General features: G+C 36.2%; 2 protein-coding genes across 4 annotated transcripts in view; both read left to right on the plus strand.

Moving 5' to 3' along the window:
- Nucleotides 1-22,400, plus strand: part of LOC123309639 (outer dynein arm-docking complex subunit 4-like) — a 69,182-nt gene that overhangs the window by 28,307 nt on the left and 18,475 nt on the right. The gene's annotated exons all lie outside the window — the stretch shown is intronic.
- On the plus strand, nucleotides 31-13,720 carry LOC123309638. Its single transcript, XM_044892840.1, has 3 exons — nucleotides 31-240; nucleotides 8,628-11,563; nucleotides 11,621-13,720. Exons 2-3 carry the CDS (start codon nucleotides 8,638-8,640, stop codon nucleotides 12,487-12,489), a joined length of 3,795 nt encoding a protein of 1,264 aa, XP_044748775.1. The 5' UTR covers nucleotides 31-240; nucleotides 8,628-8,637; the 3' UTR covers nucleotides 12,490-13,720.

Raw genomic sequence — 22,400 nt, forward strand, 5'->3', positions numbered from 1 at the left:
TAAGAGTAAGTGCAGTTACTTCCGGGGCATCTGTATAATGTAGGCCCGATGCAAAAATCCAGCACGAATCAGCCTAAAAACGCCGTCATTTTATAGAGGAATAATCCACTGATATCAAGCTGCGGAAATTCTGCCTCGGAGATAACGCTGATTGTGCCTATGAAAGGTTGGATCATTAGATGTGATCATAAGTTCTTTATTCCTCTGTGAATTGAAGTTCTTCTGGACAAAGTTCCACAGGTGAGTAAGATTTAATAACAAAAATGTAATTATTTCGATTTTCTGTTGAAAATCGACACTTTTTTAAGAAGGCTTAGAAAGGCCTCTTAATATTCAATACTGGGTGTGCCAATATTTATGATGAATTGTTGATTATGTAGGCCGCCTGTTCGTTGATGTTATTTGAGTTTTCTTCTATGAGAGGTCATGAAAACGATGAGCCAACCCTATATACAGAGTGTTCCATACGACTCAGATCATTTTTTACATTCATATGACGTTTGATAGAAAAATGTGTTTTTCATATGTAGGTACAGGGAGGGTCAAATTGGTTATACCTGAACTACAACTTTTTAACCCAAAGAGGAAAATGAATGGCTCATTGCGGTTACTTTTTTCGGTAAACTGACAATGCCATCAACTGCATTCCTTAATCTTATTTTGTTTTCGAGTTAGAAGGAGGACAAAATTGAAAATTGAGCGATTTCGATATAAGTCATTATCACTGTTTCTGTTTGTGCTAGGGTGTTGGGATTTTTTATAGCAATCCAGTGGCGTACTCTGATTTTTTCCAAGAGGTTTCCTTGCTGAGCTATAGCATTAAGTTTTGTTTTGTCTTATCAAAACAAAAGGATTCCTGGGCAAAAAGGGCCAGTGTGGACAAGCCTCCCTTCCCCCTCGAAATTCTCGCTGACTCCCCACCAAAGATACGGAAATCGATAAAGTTTTGGGAAAACAACCATAAAACTACCACTAATACACATACGCAAAAATAGTTCTTTATAAAAGATTCTGTATATCAGGAAAGGTCCGAAGTTGTCATTGAAAAGATTTTCTAACAATTGTTATGATCTCTTCATAGAAGGAAAGTTGAAGAATATCAGTAGGAATACATAACCATCACATTCATGATAAACGTGCAAACATATATTCATTCACATTCACTTTTATTTTAGCACTCGGTTGGACATGGAAATTTGACACATTTCACTCTAGGTATATAGTACGAAAATGTGGGGTTATGACGCTTGTCAAAACATTTTTGGATTTTGAATCAGCGCTATATTGTCCGTTCTACGTAAAAGTCTCAGTAATTACATATTTCAGCACAATGTCTACTCACTTCGATAAAAATGAAGTCGAAATTATGTGACGAACATTCTTGAAGTTTATACTAACTGATTGAAGGCCTACCAAATCTAGTCATTTTCATGGAAAATACAAGAGATCAGTTTTTAAATATATTAATTTTTGCTATGGAAGGAAATTTACTCATATGCACTAGCTTGAGGAGGGTTAATGTTGGTTATGATGGAATACGTTGCATCAGTTGTAGATTTAATTATATATACCTGAAGATGAAATGCATATGATGCAGTGGTTGGGAATGGGTATATCTCGAAGGAAATAACGGATAATTACAAGAATGTTAAATTCTTCAACAAGAATCACCTTGCATCAATATAAGTGAAAGGAATTAAAGGAAGTTTCAAGTCAAGAGGAACTTCACCTTTGAACAAAAATTTCACATCAAAAAACAATCAAAAGGACAACTGGCTCGTATTTATGGCTGTTTATTTTCAAAACTTTGATATAATAATAATAATTATTATGTATTTATCGGTACCTTAGGACATTCACAATAGGACGAGTGAAGTAGAAAAATCAATTTTTGGGGAACTTATTCTACGATGACTTTCATTGAAAATCATGTAGAAACTTTTTGCATTAATTCACCCAAACATAAAATTCTCAAATGCCAACACTTCTTTGGGTATCCCAATAGAAGGAAAATCTTAGTCATCCTCTTCATTCACAATCTACATACATTTCCAGAGCCTACATTTTTTTTTATTCCTCTTGGAGATGTCGCATTTTTCAGCGCCGTATGTGTATAGTGATATGGTTCATACTTTATACTATCGTATAAAAATACAAATACGTTTTTTTATATTTTTTTGTGTCGCAGTGTTGTACATTTAATGTATGTAATACAATATTATTACTCCCCTTAATCAGTCTATTGCCAATTTCCTGTTGACTATTTTTTTTCATATTGCTATCGTACTACAATGATTGTTTCTCTTCTCTCCCCTAAATACTGATTCCCAAGCACCTTTTTTTTTCCAAATAATGATTTTTTCGACAGCCTGTTACGTGTTACGTTTCTGAAACCAGCGTAACAAATAAATTAAATTATTAGTATTAGTTTTCTCGTGCATTGTACCAATCTGAAATATACATAGCAGAAGCATATTTTTTACGATTATCCAATAATTCTGGGATATCCTGTTCACGAAAGCATCCCCCCCCTTCTACAGTACTATAACATTTATCACCCATTCTTTAAGTTAGCGCTTCACAATTAATACTACACATGATCAGTAACAATATCTACTTGATGCTATACATTTAACTTGATTTCATTTTTTCCTAACATTCCGCCTGTTGAAGTTGAACTATGCCATTAATCGAAATCAACTTTAACACGTGACACACGCTGATATAAATCAACGAATGTTAAGATCTGAATTGAACTATCCAACCACCATCGCTCAAAATATTAACTGAAATACTACCTCGTAGAGAAAGAGTACCTTCGTTTCGGTCTCATTTCACCTCTTCGGAGCAACACAACTCCGTCCCTGCCGAAAAGAATTGATGGCCCCTTCATTCGAGGTCAGTAGCTGCTAGGATGCAGAAATGCACTCAAGCGGCATCTGACAGGAAACGAGAACCAACTCGATTCACTTTTTTAATCCTCAGAGTATATTACCATTTGCAAGAACTCTCAGATTACAGGAATCATATTTTGAGACTATTCCGCAGTGGGAGGGTGTTGGAAATGTTACAATTCGTACTGAATTCTATCATTACGATGCCTTGGAAGTCAAAATAGTGAATATATATATATCGCTTTTTGCAGTTGAATTTTATCGAAATCAAATAAGAAACATAATACTCGCTGATTTAAAAATCAACAAATTTGTGTCATGTATCTGAATTAATTTCGACTACATGCACCTGCCAGGAGGCGATGTCTATTCACGATTATACTATTGATATCCATTATCATTATTATCACTTCGAATTCTCTCTGATTGTTCTGAAAGAAGATTTCATCTGACTCTTATCTATTTATGAATCACGTTACATGAAGATATGCTCTCTGTATGAATAGGAGCACATAATTTGCTTATCAGTATTTTTCAAAAGTAATGCAACAAACGATTTCAGATAAAATACTAGCTAAAAGAAGGATTAATAAGTGTTCGATTTATTATTGTTCTTTGATGACCTACCACACAAATATAATCACAAAGAAAACACTAACTGTTCTTACTGATGAGCACTCGTTTTTTAGTAGCATGTAAGTAAGGCAACATATTATTATTTCATTGTTTAAATTCTTCTCCCTTTCTATTTAAGAAAATTTCGTGGTCAGTCGCTCTGTATCTGTTGAAGACAATGTTGTCTGATGGAAGTTTATCGCTTGATTTGCGAAATAATTATTTATTTATTTATTGAGAAACAAGAATACAAAACAGGTATTTCAACCCAAGAACAGTATTCATAGGTTGAAAAAAATATATACAATCATTAGGCATCAACTTAAACATAGTGCAAATAAAGAAAAAATCTAATACAACACTGAACCAAGAGCAACCAGTAATCAGAAAGAAACAAAAAGAAAATCAATCTTGTGCTAAATAATGATGTTTCAACAACTTCTTATAGCGTATAAAGGGGATATTGAAGGGATCTAAATCGAAAGAGCTCGAGTTGAACTCACTCAAAATTCTGCATAATGGAGAATACTTTGTAATGTTCAATCTTCGGAAAGGAACGGCAAACAATTCCGCCGATCTGAGTCTCCTTTCAGGTACCCTAAATGGTATAGATTGGAGCATATCGTGAAACAGATGGTGATGGCTAAACATTTAAACCTCAATCGCAGTGCTGAGTGTTGTACCACCTTAGGTTGTATCACGCACAATAGGGAGATTTGAGATTCGTCAGTGCTCCAAAAACTGCGATAGTTATACCTCGTTCGTTTCGCAGCGCAGAGTATACCGTGATTAACGGTTGCGTTCAACTAGCAAACCCGGGTTTACCCTGTTGCGTTGTTTTTGACATTAAGTGTCATTTCACTGCATTGCACTACACGTCGACCTGCGAAACGAACGATGTACTAAAAAAACTATCCACTAAGTGCATCTTCAGGAAAATTGAATAACTTTCTGTTGAAGATCTATTTTGCTTTGCTGCCCATATTCAACATGTTAATGTCTCTATAAGTACTTTTGGGACGCTGCAGAGAGTAAAACTTATCAAGAAAACCTGCCAAGAAGCATTTCTGGAAAACTGTGGTTTTCTCGGAGGGTAACCAATTCAATTTACATTCCACTGCAGTTATTCAATGGGTGGGCTTACTCAAAAAACCGAACACCTGAACCTCATACCAGCAGAGCAGTTCGGATTCAGAAGAGATCATTCAACGGAGCAGCAATTACCAAGAATACATAACAGAAGGGTTCCAAAATAAACAAGATACAGGTCTTGTTCTACTAGATGTCGCCAGACCATTCGACATAATGTGGTATGAAGGACTAATATACAAGATGAGATGTGCTGGATATCCGATCAAACTATGCAAGTTGATCAGGAATTATCTGTAAAATAGAAGTTTTTTAAATGTAAGTGGAAGGGGAATGCTCCACAATAAGAGATACGGAGGCTGGAGTGCTCCAAGGTTCAGTACTTGGGGACACTACCAGGGCCGGATTAAGACCACTTGGCCGGGGCACAAGATATTTTTTCGCCCCCCTCCCCCATATTACAATAAAGATCATTCAATAAAAAAGGAACGTCTAGAGATATTTTCATAATGAAGTTTTTTCATCGAACATATGTAAAAAAATGGTGAATTGAAAACAACTTAGGAGTTTTCAATTCAATTTTTTTATATGAACTAGGTATCTGAGTCAAAAATTAATAGTAAACCAATGTTAAGAATGCATTAGACAGTTCAATATTCGCAAGAAAATCCTATGAAATTTAAATTTTTTTCATACAGTCGTTTTTTTGTGTTTCACGAGACTGAATTTCTGAAAACAATCGCGATTTTATTTTTTATTCGCTATAATATCGGAAAAATTATATTTTTTCTCTACTTTTCTGCATTTGAGATTACGGAATGAAAATACATATCCTCAAAATTTCTGCAGCTCTCCTTTGAGCCTGGGTTTAAAACTGACAACTATCGGATCGCTCCGAACGACGCAGGGGTTCAGTTTGCCATACGTCCATACGTCCACACTGACAAACCGACGACGGAAGTCATAAAATTTGGGGTTAGGATTTTCATTGACGTTTAACGAACCGTTTTTCAGTGAATATGCGCCTTAATATGATGAAAAATTCAAGAATATCAATTTAAAAAAAAACAAAACGTTTCTCATATTTTTCAGACAGAAAAGTTGGTAGTTATGAAAAACAACATATTTTCAAAATAAATTTTCAAAATAAATTTTCAAAATAAATTTTCAAAATAAATTTTCAAAATAAATTTTCAAAATAATCCCTGAAACGAGGAGAGCGTGGAATGGAGGTCGAAATTCACTTGGGGGCATTAAAATTTTTAAAGAATTTAATCAACAGTTGAATTGAGCACTGTGTGCCTTTGTGATTGCTCCACTTGGTCTAAGCACTCTTATTCCATTCACTTTTATCTTTGCATAATGAACACCCTTCAATGAAATATATTATGACGTAAATCGACAGTACTATTAAAAATATAAAAACAGAAACAATAAAATAAAATCACATTCTCGGCCAATGCTTGCTGTGAATGCCGCAATCGGCATTCACAGAAGCGTCTATTTCCATCCGCAAAAATTCGTTTTAGATGCGTGCGCTTTCTATTCACCCTGTATTGCTGACTAGTCACAATATTCCCGTTTGAATAGAATTTAAATGCGCTGGAGCATAAAGTAAGTCAAGTGGGTGTGTTCTGTGCGCGTAAAAAAAAAAAAAAGTTCTGTGCGCTGGAGCTCGGGCATCGAAGAGGCGGTGGGGAAATAGGCAACGGTTCGTTTGGAATGTACACCGAAAGTATATGATGACTGATGACTGATGACTGATATCGATCGAAACCGTATGTTTCTATTATTTGGAATCGGTTTTCTCGATTTCAGAGATTTCCGTACTCAGATACTGTTACTAACAATGAATTCGCCCCCAATACTGAATTCGCCCTGGGGTTAATCCGGCCCTGGCCACTACTGTATAACATATATATTCATGATATACCGAAAAATCCAAGAATTATGTTACCTCTATATATTGACACTGGAATAGCAACTCGAAATTGCCAGAAGTCTTAGAACGGATTTTTTGAGAAGCGGTGGACGAAACAAATGACTGGTGCATAAAGTAGAAAATCAAGCGTAATGGGCAAAAGGCCCATACTACTTCAGAAGAGAAAACTGCGAAACACAACTAATTTAGTGGATGATGGAGAATAAATCTAATGGAAAAACTAAAAGAAGTATTTAGGTATCACTCTAGACAAAGGACTAATCTCGAGAAGTCATATCAAACAAGCCATTGACACAATCAGGGCAGCGATAACAGAGTAGATCGCATTAATAGAAGAACAATTCTTCGAATTGTCGTCTCCATTTTTGAAAATTTTACAAAATGCAAAGTAAAAACTTGCAATGTAATTTGGTGCAATAGATACTTGCTCTAATGCCTCGAACTGACAAACATAGAAAACCCTGACTCCTTCAAAAGCTAGGCAAATTAATTTATTTTTCTGTTTAGAATAATGAAAGACTACTAACATATCGAAAATTTCGACGACATTATCTTTGCCCTTTCAATTTAATCAATAGAATGTGGGAAAACTCATTTGGCACATTATATTTCCAACTTTCAATGTTTCGCGCAAGAAATTTCTTTGTGACTGCCGCATTTTGGGTATACCAAAGCCTTAAGCAGTGGAGTCATTCGGGGCAAATGTGCGCACTTTTGCCTTTCAAACCATACCCTGTTTCAAATATTGGAGCTATGAAAATTAAAACATATTCATAAGATAGAGCATTTTCTAACCTATAAAAAAACATCGAAAAGTGAACAAACAAAAACGTTTTTTTCTCTTACAGAAAAATTTAATAGTGAATGTCGGGGTAAGTGAACGCATTGCTTAATGAACCACACAATCAGAACAAATTACAAAATAATGTCATCAAAATTGTTACATACATATATGTATTATGGTTGGTAACTGTGTAGCCTAATATGTCTATGTTGGTAGGATTGAGGATTGACAGAATATAACAAGATGGTTGATTATTACATGTCATAGACATAGAGACATGGACTGAGCAATGCCAGCATGAAATTGGCTATTTATTAGAAAGAGAGAAAAGCTCGTCGGGATATACCTTTCTCTTTTTTGTTCACATAGAGGTGAGTGTAGACCAATCAAAATTCTAGAAAAAGACAACTGCATTCCCGACGTGTTTTTCTCTCTGTCACTTTTTTTGACCGTATTTCATGCATAGATATAAAGGGAAGGCACAGTCCATGTCTCTATGTCTATGTTACATGTACACATATACGCTACGCAGATTATAAAAGGAGTTTATTGAATAAATTATTTAAAATACATACACTGCATCGTAATTAGTTTATTCCGGACCCAATACAGTTACAAGAATACTACAAAAATGATTAGTAATATCAGAGAAATGCTTTCTATTGTCAATACAGAACCGCCTTTTTACAAGCAGTGCATTAATGTCCGTGCCACCATTCCTGGTAAACACAACAATTGATACATTCCTCTGTTGGTAACTCTTCATATTTTTCTGTAAAAATAAGACAATAGTGATCGAGTTTCAACCAAGAAAATCAACAATGTCGTTATTCCTCAATCCTCACTGAACTAATTCTCATATAATTAATCTATCCGCACACTTTCCCCAGTAATCCAAAATGTGAATTGACGTTCTTATAGAGTTGAGCAGCTAACAGAACCTGAAAAATTTCATTACATGTTTAGAATAATATGCGCATGATCGAATAAAATATTGTTCAGCATTATCGGACTCGGAACTTGGACCTGGCAGATTTTGCAGAGATGCTAAAAATCAATAAGAAGACTAGTGAATTTGATTTATTGCAAATAAAAGTTAACAAAACTTCGCACGGCGCAGTTCTATGAAAAAACTAATTTGGTGATTCTGCGCCTTTGCTTCACCAAAATGAACCCTTCTTTCACACATTTCATAGTCACGGACTGCGCTCAATTACCCTCTGCGCACAGTTATCCCGAATGACTCTAAGCTTCGGAAATGCCTGAATATTGAAAATGTTAACGAGGAAATTTTTTGTTTCAGTTGTGCCAAAATGTTCAACATAAAGAAATGTCTTGAACAAATAAAGTCCCTAGTGGATTCATACTTAGAAACCAAGGATAATAAATATTTCAAACGTGGATTGAAGGAATGTTCCTCTGCTTCGCGACGGATCAAGAAGCGGTTGAAATGCTGCAGGACAGTGGGAAATAAGCAGAAACTGATGAATAATTTGAACCAAGTGATAAGTTATCGATCACAATTCAAGTCATTACAACGACAAGGTGCTGGTATTAAAGATCGAAAGGAAACCGCTCGTGATAGAGTACATTGGGATGATTCAAAATCAGCATTCAAGTCAAGAATCCGAACTGGAGTCATCAGCAACCTGAAACATAAAGAACCTAAAGACTTTCTAGTGGACTGTGGGGCAATCTTCCGCCGGAAAATTCTGTATGAATTGAAAAAGGATGAAGCTGTCAAGGTCAATGTGGTGTTTTGTGGAGATTTCGAATTAAGGACAGCCGATAAGATTCGAACCGACTCTAAATACTTCACAACGCCGAACGCTGCTATATACCGAGATACAAACCTGACTGAATGGTTCAATTACAATATTTCGATACCTGTCTTGAAAGACGTTGAAGAATTTCAAGAAAAGGATAGTGGATGGGCTTTGAAGCAAATAATTAATCTGAGTGTTAACATAAATAAGTTCACTCCTCAACTTGGATCTTCATATATAGAACTCCCTGCTCAAATCAGAAACAAAGGAGCATGTATAAATATTAAAAATAAAGATGAAGCTTGTTTCGCATGGGCTGTTACATCTGCTTTGTATCCCGTTGACAAGAAACCTGAACGTGTATCCAAATATCCCCATTACTCCAAGGTTCTGAAATTAAAAGGAATACAGTTTCCAATGACTATGAAACAGATACCCAACTTTGAGAAACAGAATAATATATCTATCAACGTATATATTTTGAAGAAAACGGGCGAGAACTTCATCACACTACCTACCCGCCTAACTAAGAACAAAATGGAGAAACATGTGAATTTATTATGGATTCAAGATCAATATACAGATAATGATACTCCTGTTCGATTACATTATGTGTGGATCAAAAATCTCTCTCGACTTTTATCAAGTCAGTTGAGTAAGGAAAAACGACAAATATTTGTATGTGATAGATGCCTACATTATTTTCGATCAAAGGAAAAACTTGAGAAACATTCGGAGGATTGTGCGAAAATCAATAAAACAGCTATTAAAATGCCTTCAACAGAAAGAAATATTCTACAATTCAATAATTATCAGAATAAGGAGAATGTTCCGTTTGTCATTTATGCAGATCTTGAAAGCATACTGAAACCAACTAGTAACGGAAATAGATATCAAGAACATGAAGCTGCGGCTGTTGGATACTATGTTAAATGTTCATATGATGATGAGCTGAGTTTCTACCGTTCCTTTAGAGGCCCAAATTGCATGAAGTGGTTTGCTGATGAACTGAATCAGTTTGCCGAAGATGTTGAAACAGTATTTCTTTGCCCTTATGATATCGATATGACTCCGCCGCAGAATATCGAATTCAAGAAAGCGACTCACTGTCATATTTGTGGAAAAAATTTCAATTTCGAAGTAAAGGTGCGAGATCATAATCATCTTATAGCAGTAAACAATTATCGTGGAGCAGCTCACAAGGGATGTAATGTCAACTATAAAGATCGACACACGATTCCTGTAGTATTCCACAACCTGAGTGGATATGACGCTAATTTTGTTATAGAAGATATCGCCGTAAGAATGAAAGGGAAAATTGACTTGTTGCCCATAACGAAAGAAAAATACATTAGTTTCACTAAATATTCTTATGAATATTCCATTAATTTTCGATTCATTGATAGCTTTCGATTTATGGCGTCATCACTGGATCAGTTAGCTTCATATTTAGTAGAGTTTCCCAACCTGACATCACAATTTCCTGAAAAGTCTAAAGAACATATCAGTCTTCTCACAAAGAAAGGGATATTGCCATATGATTACATCGACTCTAGTAATCGTTTCGATGAAACTTCTTTACCACCAATTGAAGATTTCTACAATGAATTGGAGAATAAGCCATGTCCCCGAGAAAAATATATCAGAGCTCAGCTTGTGTGGGAAAAGTTTCAGTGTCGTACTTTGGGTGAATATTCAGATATTTATATGAAAACTGACATTTTACTGTTGGCTGATGTGTTTGAACAATTTCGTACAAGCTGTCATAAAACTTATGGATTGGATCCTGCAAATTACTTCACGTTACCAGGATATACATGGGATGCAATGTTGAAATATACAAAACAGGCATTGAAACTTCTCACAGATATTGATATGTATATGTTTGTTGAACGAGGAATTCGTGGTGGCCTGAGTCAAGTTTGTGGCAAACGAAGGGCTCATGCAAACAATAAGTACATCCCCAACTATGATCCGTCTAAACCTGAGAATTACCTGATGTACTTCGATATCAATAACCAGTACGGCTGGGCGATGTCACAATATTTACCATACGACGGTTTTGAATGGGTCGATTCTAATATAGATGTCGCGCAGATAGCAGATGATGCTCCCGAAGGATATATTTTAGAAGTGGATCTTGAGTACCCTAAAGAGTTACATGATATACATAAAGATCTTCCGTTCTGTCCTCAACATAACAATTCTAAAACTCGAACTCCTTGTAATGCTTCTGAACTGAATGCTAAACTCATGGCTACTTTGGATCCGAAAGTGAAATACGTTATTCATTATCGAAATTTAAAACAGGCTCTGAGAAATGGATTGATTCTAACTAAAATACATCGAGTACTGAAATTTAAGCAGTCTGCATGGCTCAAGTCCTATGTTGACCTGAATACGAACCTACGGAAGAATGCTAAGAATGAATTTGAAAAAAATCTTTTCAAACTAATGAATAACGCAGTTTTCGGTAAGTTTTTTCTTCTCGAAATCTATTCAGTGCACTACATAGCATTTTTCGTTACAGGGAAGACCATGGAGAATGTCAGGAATAGGGTGGATGTACATCTTCTGACGAAATGGGAAGGACGCTATGGAACTGAAGCATACATCTCCAAACCAGAGTTCAAGAACCGTGTAATTTTCAATGAGAACTTGGTCGCTGTTGAGCTTCAAAGACAAGAAATATGTTTGAATAAACCGATCTATGTGGGGATGAGCATCTTAGACATAGCAAAAACTACTATATATGATTTCCATTATAACTACATGAAAGAAGTTTTCGGTGCTGACTGTATTGCCTTATATACCGATACTGATTCAGTGATTTACGAGGTATTTGCGGATCCTTACGAGGTAATGAAGAGAGATTGTCACGAATACTTTGATACCTCCGACTACCCTATAGATAATCAGTATGGAATTCCGCAAGTGAACAAAAAAGTTTTGGGAATGATGAAAGACGAAAACAATGGCGTGCCAATGACAGATTATGTGGGTCTTAGATCTAAATTATACACCATCAAAAATTCAACAACTCATGATGAGCTGGATGCTAAAATACATCAATGGAAGAAGGAGGAGTATAATCCTGAAGAAATTGAATCTATGATCCGAAATTACGGTACCATGAAGAAGGCAAAGGGAATTAAAAAATCAGTTGTTAAGAATAAAATATGTTTCGAGGATTATATAGATTGTTTAGAAACAAAGGAGAAAAAGATTATTACACAAAATTTAATAAAGGCCAAGGAACATCGTGTGTATTCGTTGACACAGCAGAAAATAGCCTTGAGCTCAGAAGATGATAAACGATGTTTAGTACGTGGATCATTCGACACTCTACCTTGGGGGCATTATTCGCTCATTGATACTCAGAAGCAAGCAGTGGCGTAGCTTGCCTTAGAGGGGGCCCTGTATCAAAATGTGTTGAGGGGCCCTAAGGAAGGGTGAAGTAAAAATAAAAGTAGCAAAAAATGTTCGATATTTATCTAAATGATTTTATGTATAACTGAAAGTTCTAACTCATACTTGGTGCTGGGAGCGAAATAATATAATAATATGCAAACAATACAAAATATTAAAGATACACTTTTCTAGCCTGACGATCTCAAGATTTTCAGGCGCATTTGCTCACGGGGGGATTCTGTTGGTTTTCAGGAAGACCTTGATCGGTTTTCCAGGTTTTGCTCTGGTAGATACTTTACTTTGAACATAGAAAAATGTAACCATATCAGCTTCACGAAAAATACGAATCCTATAGATCATCCACTCTCTATTGAAGGAAGAGCGATTGGCAAAGTGACCAGGGTCAGGGATCCCGGCGTAGTATTGGATGCGCATGTGGAGCAGATTGTCGCAAGGGCTTTCAGAATGCTTGGATTCATCTTAAGGGTGACAGAGCAGTTCCAAATGTGACTGCTTTGAGGACCCTTTATTTCAGTTTAGCGGAGCACTCTGGAATATGCAACGCCGATCTGGTCACCTTCTTATTATAAATATGTTGATAGAGTGGAGAGTGTACAAAGAAAATTCATAAAGAATCTTAACTATAGGTGCCGTCATCCGTGTCAACTAGATTATGAAGCCAGCTTAGTGCTGCTTAAGATGTCGACCCTGGAGCGGAGGAGAATGGTCTCTGATGGAATTTTTCTTCATCGAATTTTGAGTAAAAATTTCAATTTTCCACTTATTAATTTTATAACATTCAATATTCCGAGCGTCAACACCCGACAGAGGACGCTTTTCTCCGTTCCTAAGGCTCGCACCTCATTGTTTTACAACTCTGTTTTTTTGGGGATGATGCGCTTTTATAATACATATTTGGGTAAAATTGACATATTTGATGTATCGATGGCTAGTTTTAGGAGGAGTATTAACTCTTGTTTGTTCCGCATCCCGTAAGATGGGATTTTCTGTGCTTTTCTAACTGTTGAATTTCATTTTTTTGTTCGGATCAGATGTTGGGGATCTTTAAAATTGGAGCTGCTTGTATACCTATATATTGTTTTCTCATTTTCTTCTTGTAAAATTCTTGTTTTTATTCTGTGAACCCTTGTAAGTGGGATATTTTCCTGTAAGGGTCCCTATTTATAAATAAATAAATAAATAAATAGCCTTTATTTCAGCAAATATATTTATTAAATCAGCCATAACTGATGACCATTTCAGTTTTTTAAGTTGCTTCCCTTCTATTGACAATAACGACATTTCTGATAGCCGTTCCTGTCCCATAGAAGTCCTCAGATAATTTTTTATGAGTTTTAATTTTGAAAAACTCCTTTCAGCCGTTGCAGTTGTAACCGGAAGGGTCAAAAATAAAAGGCAGGCAGTAATAACGTCCGGTAAACTGGATGCAAGGCTATTGAATTTTAAGTATCAGGACTAATTCTGAAAGTTCTTTAATGGCGCGAATTTTCTGAATTTCAGATTTTAAGCATATTTTCAGAGCAATTAGTTGTTCAGATAAATCAACTGAAATATCCATACTGTATTTAGCAGACAGTTTTCCTCCTAACGTATTGGGGTAATCTCTTTTTCTTTCATTTCATTTTTTTCACAAATCAAACTTATTAACTAATCACACAAGCGAGATTTCACTACAACAACTATAAATCTCGTGAACCAGTTGAAATAAAACACGTATACGACGTATACGTTGTCATTCCCTTAATTGGGGGAATCCCGGAGTTGGCTAGTCCAAATTCAAAATTACAGTGACTCTAACGTTAGAGTCACTGTATGCAAAATAACTACACACCACCATCTGGTGGATAAATATCGCCCTATCCCCTAAGAATACAAAAATCGAAAAGAAGTAAACTGTCGTGGCAATTTGAGCGCCAGCTCAACTGGAAAAAAGATTTTTTTTTATTTTCGTATCTATCTGAATGATCAATTCGGTGTAATGAACGGGATTTTGAAATGAATGGTTGTCTTAGCAGTTATTCTCAAAAATGCTATTGTAAAACCTGTAAAAGGTTTTGGATAACATTTTTAGGAATTTTTTGCTTACAGACATTCGGGGGCCCCTAAAGCCTGGGGGCCGCGTATCACTGATACCGCCAATACCGCGGTAGCTACGCCTTTGGAAGCAAGAATGAAGAACCGGAAGAACCTCGAAAAAATATTTCAAAATTATAAGCATTATTGATAAAGTAATATAAATTTACCACATCGTTTTTATAGAAATATTATTTGTATAAAGAAAACCTCTCTGATTATCAATGAAGTTTTCTTATTATGGTGTTTTGTGTTTATCCCACTAAGTTTCAATATAATTGGGGAGGTATTTTTGAAAACTGAGGAAAAAAGAAGGTACCTATAACCAACAGCCGGATTTGGCACATTAACGAACTTTACTGGTACATTCAGAGCCTGAACCTACTCTTTGAACTTCAAGTCTCTAACCCTTGAATATCAGGTGCCCGATTCTCGAATTTTTGTAGGAATGCCATTCCATAGATAAAAAAAGTGACATATCTTATGGAACTTTCAGATTCTGTATTCTCGAAATATAAAGAACGGAAAGAGATTCCTTCACAGTTCAGAGAAACTGCTCTCAATGCTATTTGCCATAGGAACATGTTCCTTTAGGATGTAATTCCTACAGTATGGAGAGTAGAGCGAAGGAAAACAATCACCGTACTAAAAAAATGGAACCAAAAATGGGGAAAATAAGCGTGTCGCTGCGATCGCTTGAACTAAATTGTTAATTTATGCAATTGGGAATTCTAACATCATTTTGAAACGAAACTTAGTTTAGTTGTTCCTTAAGAAGTTTCGCATGGATCGAACGGATAAAACTCCCAGGAAAATAGGAAATCACTGAATTTAAGAAGTACTTGGTACATAACTAATAATAATTATATCCTTTATTGGTCTTTTTGACATTACAAAAAGAATGTTCAGGACAAGTCAGCCTAAAATAAAGTAAGTAAGACTAAAATAAAGTAGTAAACGAAAATTCAACCTAACAAATCGACAATAAATGTGAAATAGGTATCTACTCATAACAATCATTTCACAATGTTATGCGAAATGACTGTCTACTAAATATTCATCTATACTATAATAAGATGTTTCGATTGGAATACGTTTTATGGTTTTATTAAATTCAACCTCATTTAATCTCTTAATGTGACCAGGCAAGTTATTGAAAATGGGGAAAGTTAAAATTTTGTTGTCCTAGGTCGAGGCCAACACAAAGTTTCACAATTTCTCGTGCAATAATTGTGATAGCTCGACAGTGATGCAAACCTTTCGAGATTTCGTCTCACAACACAACAGACATTTGTATATATAAATAGAAGGGACCGTCAAAATGTGATGTTTGATGAAAAGCGGTCTACGAGAGGAAAGTGGCTGATTTTGAAAATAATTTTTTTTTGCCAAAAAAACCCTGTTTACGTCAATAGAAGCACCCTACAATAAGATGTTGAATTGCAAATGACTGTAGACTAAACTACACATCTAGAATGGACTTCAGAGGTATGCACGTTTTTAATTTATTTATAGCATAATACGAATTTGCTCAACACATCTATGTGCTCACACCATCTAAAAGTACAATCATGTTTATTGCATGATATATGTACATACATAAGTACATAAAATAATAATAATAATGGCTTTATCTTCATGATCATATACATATAATTCACCGAGGAAACGAGTCAACAAGTCAACTAAGATGGCACCGCCAAAAAAAGTCTGTAAGAAGTGTTCCACGGAGGTGAAAATTGTTGCGATGTGTTCTAAATGTGGGGGAACCTATCATCCCAGCTGCCTGTTAAAAGTTCCTGGAATGTATGTGGATAATGAAAGGAAAATAGTTTGTTGTGAGAACATAACCTCCAAACAGTGTAATTGTGAACAGAAAATACAAGAAATCGAGAATTTAAAATCTCGGTTATCTAATTTGAACGAGGCCTGTTTTGAGCATTCTGTGGGCTGCAGTGGCTCATGATACTGATAATATATCGGTAAATTATGATGAGGAACCCATTGTGACATCAGAAAAGGAAAGTGATAGAAAAATAGGGGAATTGGAGTTGAAATACCTGAATGAGCTATTAAAGGAAAAATCGAATATGATAGAAGAATTACAGGATAAAATAAAAGTCCTGAAAAAATATACTGCATTATTAGAGAAAAAAGATTCATATCAACTTAATGAAATTCCCACCAGGGGCCCGATTCTCGAATGTGTAGGAATGCAATCCTATAGGAAAAAAATGACATTTTCTATGGAATTTTCAAATTCTGTATTCTCGAACTGAAGTATGGGAACATATTCCTTTACATTTCAGAGGAACTGCTTCCTATGGTTTTTTCTATGGGAATGAGCTATTTCCAGTGGGAAAATTTGACGTTACAGGGTCGTTTGACGTTTATGTTCTCATTTCGACAGTTTCGCGAATCAATATTCTTCGGAATTCAAGATTAGGAACATATTCACTCATTGAGTTTTTTGAAATGTGCCTGGCTGGTCGCCATCTACACATGGAACGAGCTGCGTTGCAAACTCCGACACAATAACTGATTATCATAACAATCACCAAACATTTTCGAAATATTTTCTTCACAAACGTCGACAACAGAAAATATTCAAAGACACTTTCAACTCAGGGAGCTCCAAAATGTGACGTGAGGAAAAGTAATCATCTCACCGTAACGACCATTTCGGAAATATTTCCTCTGAATTCGGATGTTACATTCATTCATTCATTGCTATATCCCGTTACCTGGAATAAATCTACAAAAAGAAGAAATATTCTCTTATATGTTTGAGAACAAAACAAACAGTAGAGAAAATTCAGCGTATATTATCATTGTAAGCGAAATTATTATACAACAATTAACGAACAGGCTATGTGACAATAAAACAAGAATCTGAATAATAAATAATTAAACTCAACAAGAAATAACATTTCAACAAACAAATCTAAAAACTTAATGCTGACTTAATAATACATGTACATATATAATTATTTAGTATATGCCTTTTCTTCGCCAATGACATAAGTCTCTCAAGTCCTCAGACGCCTCCATTATTTCAATCAGAAGTTTTTTCTACTCCTTACTGATACTGGCCCCTCTTCGATCTCTTTTATTTCCGTTTCTATCCATCTTTCTTCGCTGTCTTATGTATTATGAACAAGTAGTAATAAAAATATATCAAAACACATTGAACACAATATTGAAGTCATGAAGTTTTCATTCATTGAGTTCAATGTCAAAATAATATAACCTCAGAACTACATACCACAGAATATGTTACATATTACCATAGACTTATAAATAACATGGACTCCGCATGTGAGAGAGAAGTCGGTTGCTTGAATAAGATGGAGAGTTTGTGGGCAAGCTGTCAAAAGGTTATAGAACACAAGTTTATGCGAAAATTTTCTTCAATAAATTTTAAACAAGCTTCCGAGAAGACACACAGAAATTCCATAGCATTCCTTCGAAATCAATTATGTCAAAAAATATGTGAGTTTTATTCAAAAATAGATGTAATGAGAATAACAATCAACGTATCAACACCTTGTGGGCAAAGTCTGCGAAAATTGTAAAAATTTTCCATAATAAATGTTCAACAAGCTTCCGAGAAGGCAAACAGGAATTCCTTAACATTCCTTCGAAATGGAAAATATAAAAATTATGTGAGTTTCATTCAAGAATAAATATAATGTGAATAATACTCAATGTATGAACACCTTGTGGGCAACGTCTGCGTTAATATCCATCATATGATTTTGACATTGCCCACACGGAATCAGTTCATCTCTTTCTTGTTCGATCAAAACGCATAAGCCCTTCTCTCTCTAATGCATACAACCCCTCGATCTACTGAAAAGTCACGTGACAGTGAGTCCATGTATTTTAAGTCTATGCATATTACCAACATAATTTACATCTTTTTCATTGGTGTATTCGTTAAAGGGCAAGACACTATCATCGACAAACCTCACTCTCCCAAATAACCTATTGGAAGAAGAAATCAACAACTTACTAGATGGAACAAACCCGAAAATCTGCATCGGAGATTTTAATTGCAAATCTCCAGAATGGAACAGCAGGATGGAAAACAGAAATGGCAGAAAACTGAAAGATCTCGCTGAAAAACATGAAGCTATCGTTATTGGACCTGAAGAACCAACGTACCTAGCATTCGGAAATGGATTACCAGATATAATTGATATCGCAATTATGAAAAATATCACTAGAGAATTCTCGATAGAGACCTTGTGGGACGGAACCTCTAACCACAACCCCATCGAATTAACAATAGGAGATGGGCCAAAAAGAGAACTAATGCAAACAAGAGAATACACCGATTGGACGAAATATAGCCATCTGATACAATCGGAGGTAACAGAAATACCGACAATCAACACACCGGAAGACCTAGAAAGAGCAGTTGATAAACTAGAAAAGAATATAATAGATGCCTACAAAAAGAGCACAAAGAAAATAACGAGACCAGCACCGATACATCCACACGGTGATACACCCAGAGAAATCAAAGATCTCATCAGGGAAAATCGGAGACTAAGAAAAACATACAGGCTCAACAAAACAGATATAAATAAGAGAAATCTAAACCGACACAGCCAAGTTCTAAAAAATGCCCTGAAGGACATGAGAACAAATAGATGGAACAAAAGAGTTCAAGAACTAAATACTATCGATCATTCTGCATGGAAAATGCAAAAATGTCTGAGAAGAGAAAAGACTAAAATACCACCTCTCCACGGAGAAAGAGGAATGGCATATACGAATATCGATAAAGCAGAAGCACTGGCGGACTCGATAGAAAGAGAATCGAGAATAAATTACAGACCTGATGACGATAATGACGAGCTGGAAGATCTTGTAGAGAACAACGAAGAAGAAATGGACGAACCACCAGTAGACGACAAAATAGAAAAACCAACTTCTCCATTTGAAATAAAAGAGATAATCAGAAGCTTGAAAAATAGAAAAGCTCCCGGAAGTGATAAAATAACGAATGCTATGTTGAAGAAATTACCTAGAAAAGGTATAGCTGCTCTCACAAATATTGCAAACGGTATAATGAGGACTGAACACTATCCGGAAAAGTGGAAAACTGCAGAAGTCATAGTGTTCAACAAACCAGGCAAAGATAAGAAATTCCCCCAAAACTACAGGCCGATAAGTTTATTGTCCGCCCTAGGAAAAGTAGTAGAAAGGGTAATCGCTAGGAGGCTTACAGAAGAAACTGAAAATCTGAATCTCATTCCAGCAGAGCAATTCGGATTCAGAAGAGACCACTCAACTGAACAGCAATTACTGAGACTCACAGAATACATAACAGAAGGATTCCAAAATAAACAAGCAACCGGTCTTGTACTACTAGATGTCGCCAGAGCATTCGACAGAGTATGGCATGAAGGATTGATTTACAAAATGAGATATGCTGGATATTCAATGAAACTGTGCAAGTTGATTAGGAATTATTTGAGGGACAGAAGATTTTACGTGAAAGTGGAAGGAGAAAACTCCACAACCAGATATATGGAAGCAGGGGTGCCTCAAGGGTCAGTACTTGGGCCGTTACTGTATAACATATATATTCACGATATACCAAAATCTCCAAGGACTATGCTGACACTATATGCCGACGACACAGGAATCGCAATGCGACATCGCAAGCCAGAAATTATAGAAGGAATGTTACAAGAAGCTATAGATGAAATTAATGACTGGTGTATTAAATGGAAAATAAAACTCAACGGACAAAAGAGCCAAGCGATATTACTGCAGAAGAGGAGACTAAGAACTACAACAAATCTAGAGGTAGATGGAGAAGAAATCGAATGGAAAAACGAAGCAAAATATTTAGGTATCACCCTAGACAAAGGTCTAACATGGAGAAGCCATATCAAACAAGCCGTTGACAAAACCAAGGCAGCGATGAATATGCTCTACCCGCTGATAGGTAGAAAGAGCCACATGTCAAATGAGACAAAATTGAAAATAATCAAAGCCGTTGCTAGACCGCAACTGACTTATGGATCAGGTGCTTGGGGATTCGCGGCAAAGAGCCATATACAAAGAATTCAGGCAACAGAAAACAAGCTACTACGATGTGCCATAGATGCGCCTTGGTTTGTCAGGAACAAACAGATATATCGAGATTTGAAGTGGGAAACCATCACCGAATTTATGAAGAGGAAAGCTGAAAAGTTATTCGAAACAGCGAAGGAACATCCAAACGAAGAACTCAGGAGACTTGTGGACTACGATCCGGAGGAAGACAGAAGAAGAATGAGAAATTACAAAAGGAGACCGAGAGATCAATTGAGGAGAGATTAAAATGAGTACGACAACTTATTAAAACTATACTAAGAAGAGACATCCGAAATGGACGAACATGAAAACCCTAGCACGACAATGTGCAAGAAGAAATCAACCGATTAAGGGATAAATGGTTTATAGGCAAATGCCCGGAACCAACAAAAAGCAGGTTAGGTTTAGTGGGTCGCGAACTCAGGAGAGTGAGTAACCCCACAGTGTTCCCTAGAAATGGGTTCCTCTGGGCGAGAGATAGAGCCCCGTGTTTTCACGGTCGCAGATTCCCCCTGCTTTAAAAAAAAAAAAAAATCTCACTCTGTCAATCCTATGGGAAAAACTATTCCATCGAATTCGAAAATAGGTATCACGTCAAATTATGATTTCCTATGGGAACTGAAAGCATGGGATCATGTTCCTATAGGATCTAATTCCTACACATTCGAGAATCGGGCCCCAGAGAGGTTTCAGATAACAGTTTATCATTCCAACGCCGCCGTGAAATGACTCATTTATCAGATGTTGATAAGGAAAATAAATACAAAACATCTTCACAATGTGCTGGAGAATCCACAATTGAAATATTTAAATCAAATGACGAAGCAAACATACCACATACAGCTGTCCCAAAAGCCGTGCAAACTAGACGAAACAACAAAAATAATATTGTTAGGGGTTCCAGACAAAATGATGAAGGGGAGAATCGGAACGCGTTTTCCGGGGTGAAGCAAAAAGTATGGCTGTATATCGGAAAGGTAGCACTAAAAACGACAAAAGCTATGATACAAGAACATTTAAGTCAGCTTTTTCCATGCAGATCTTTCATTATCGAGGAACTAGGAATAAGGGAAGGCGCGGGAAGCATGGCTTTCAAGGTAGGTGGTGATTTGGATTTGAAGGATGCTCTGTACGATGGTAACAACTGGCCGAGTGGTGTAAATATTCGTCGCTTTCGATTCCAATTTCCTCGAAAAAACAGAGAAACAGAACATCACAAAACCACAATCTAGAACCATTGTCAACTTGAATGTGGGGTCCTTATCAAATAAACTAGACGGATTCACATACTTCGTGAATGACAGAAAAGCAGATATAATATGCATCACAGAGCATTGGCTTTCTTACGAGTTAATTCAGCGCATAAAAGTTGGGAATTACTACGTATCGGGGTCTTTTTGCCGAGCTTCATCTCGACATGGTGGGGCCGTGATCGTGGTGAAAAATAGCATCCAGTCTGTAAGGTTGCCTGATATAGAAGACCTCTCGATCTCGATTGAGAATAATATAGAGATGACAGGAGTGAGGATTCCGTCGATTAAACTCGTTGTGGTTGCAGTGTACAGACCACCTTCAGGTGATTTCAAATTATTTGATTCTAGGATTACAGAGGTTCTGGAAATTTGTCTTAATAAATACGCAGACGACAGAATGATCGTTGCAGGTGACTACAATGTGAACATACGAGAGCATAGTGCTAGGAGAACCCA

The sequence above is a fragment of the Coccinella septempunctata genome, chromosome 3 (assembly GCF_907165205.1).
Source record: "Coccinella septempunctata chromosome 3, icCocSept1.1, whole genome shotgun sequence".
NCBI classification, from domain to species: Eukaryota; Metazoa; Arthropoda; class Insecta; order Coleoptera; family Coccinellidae; genus Coccinella; species Coccinella septempunctata.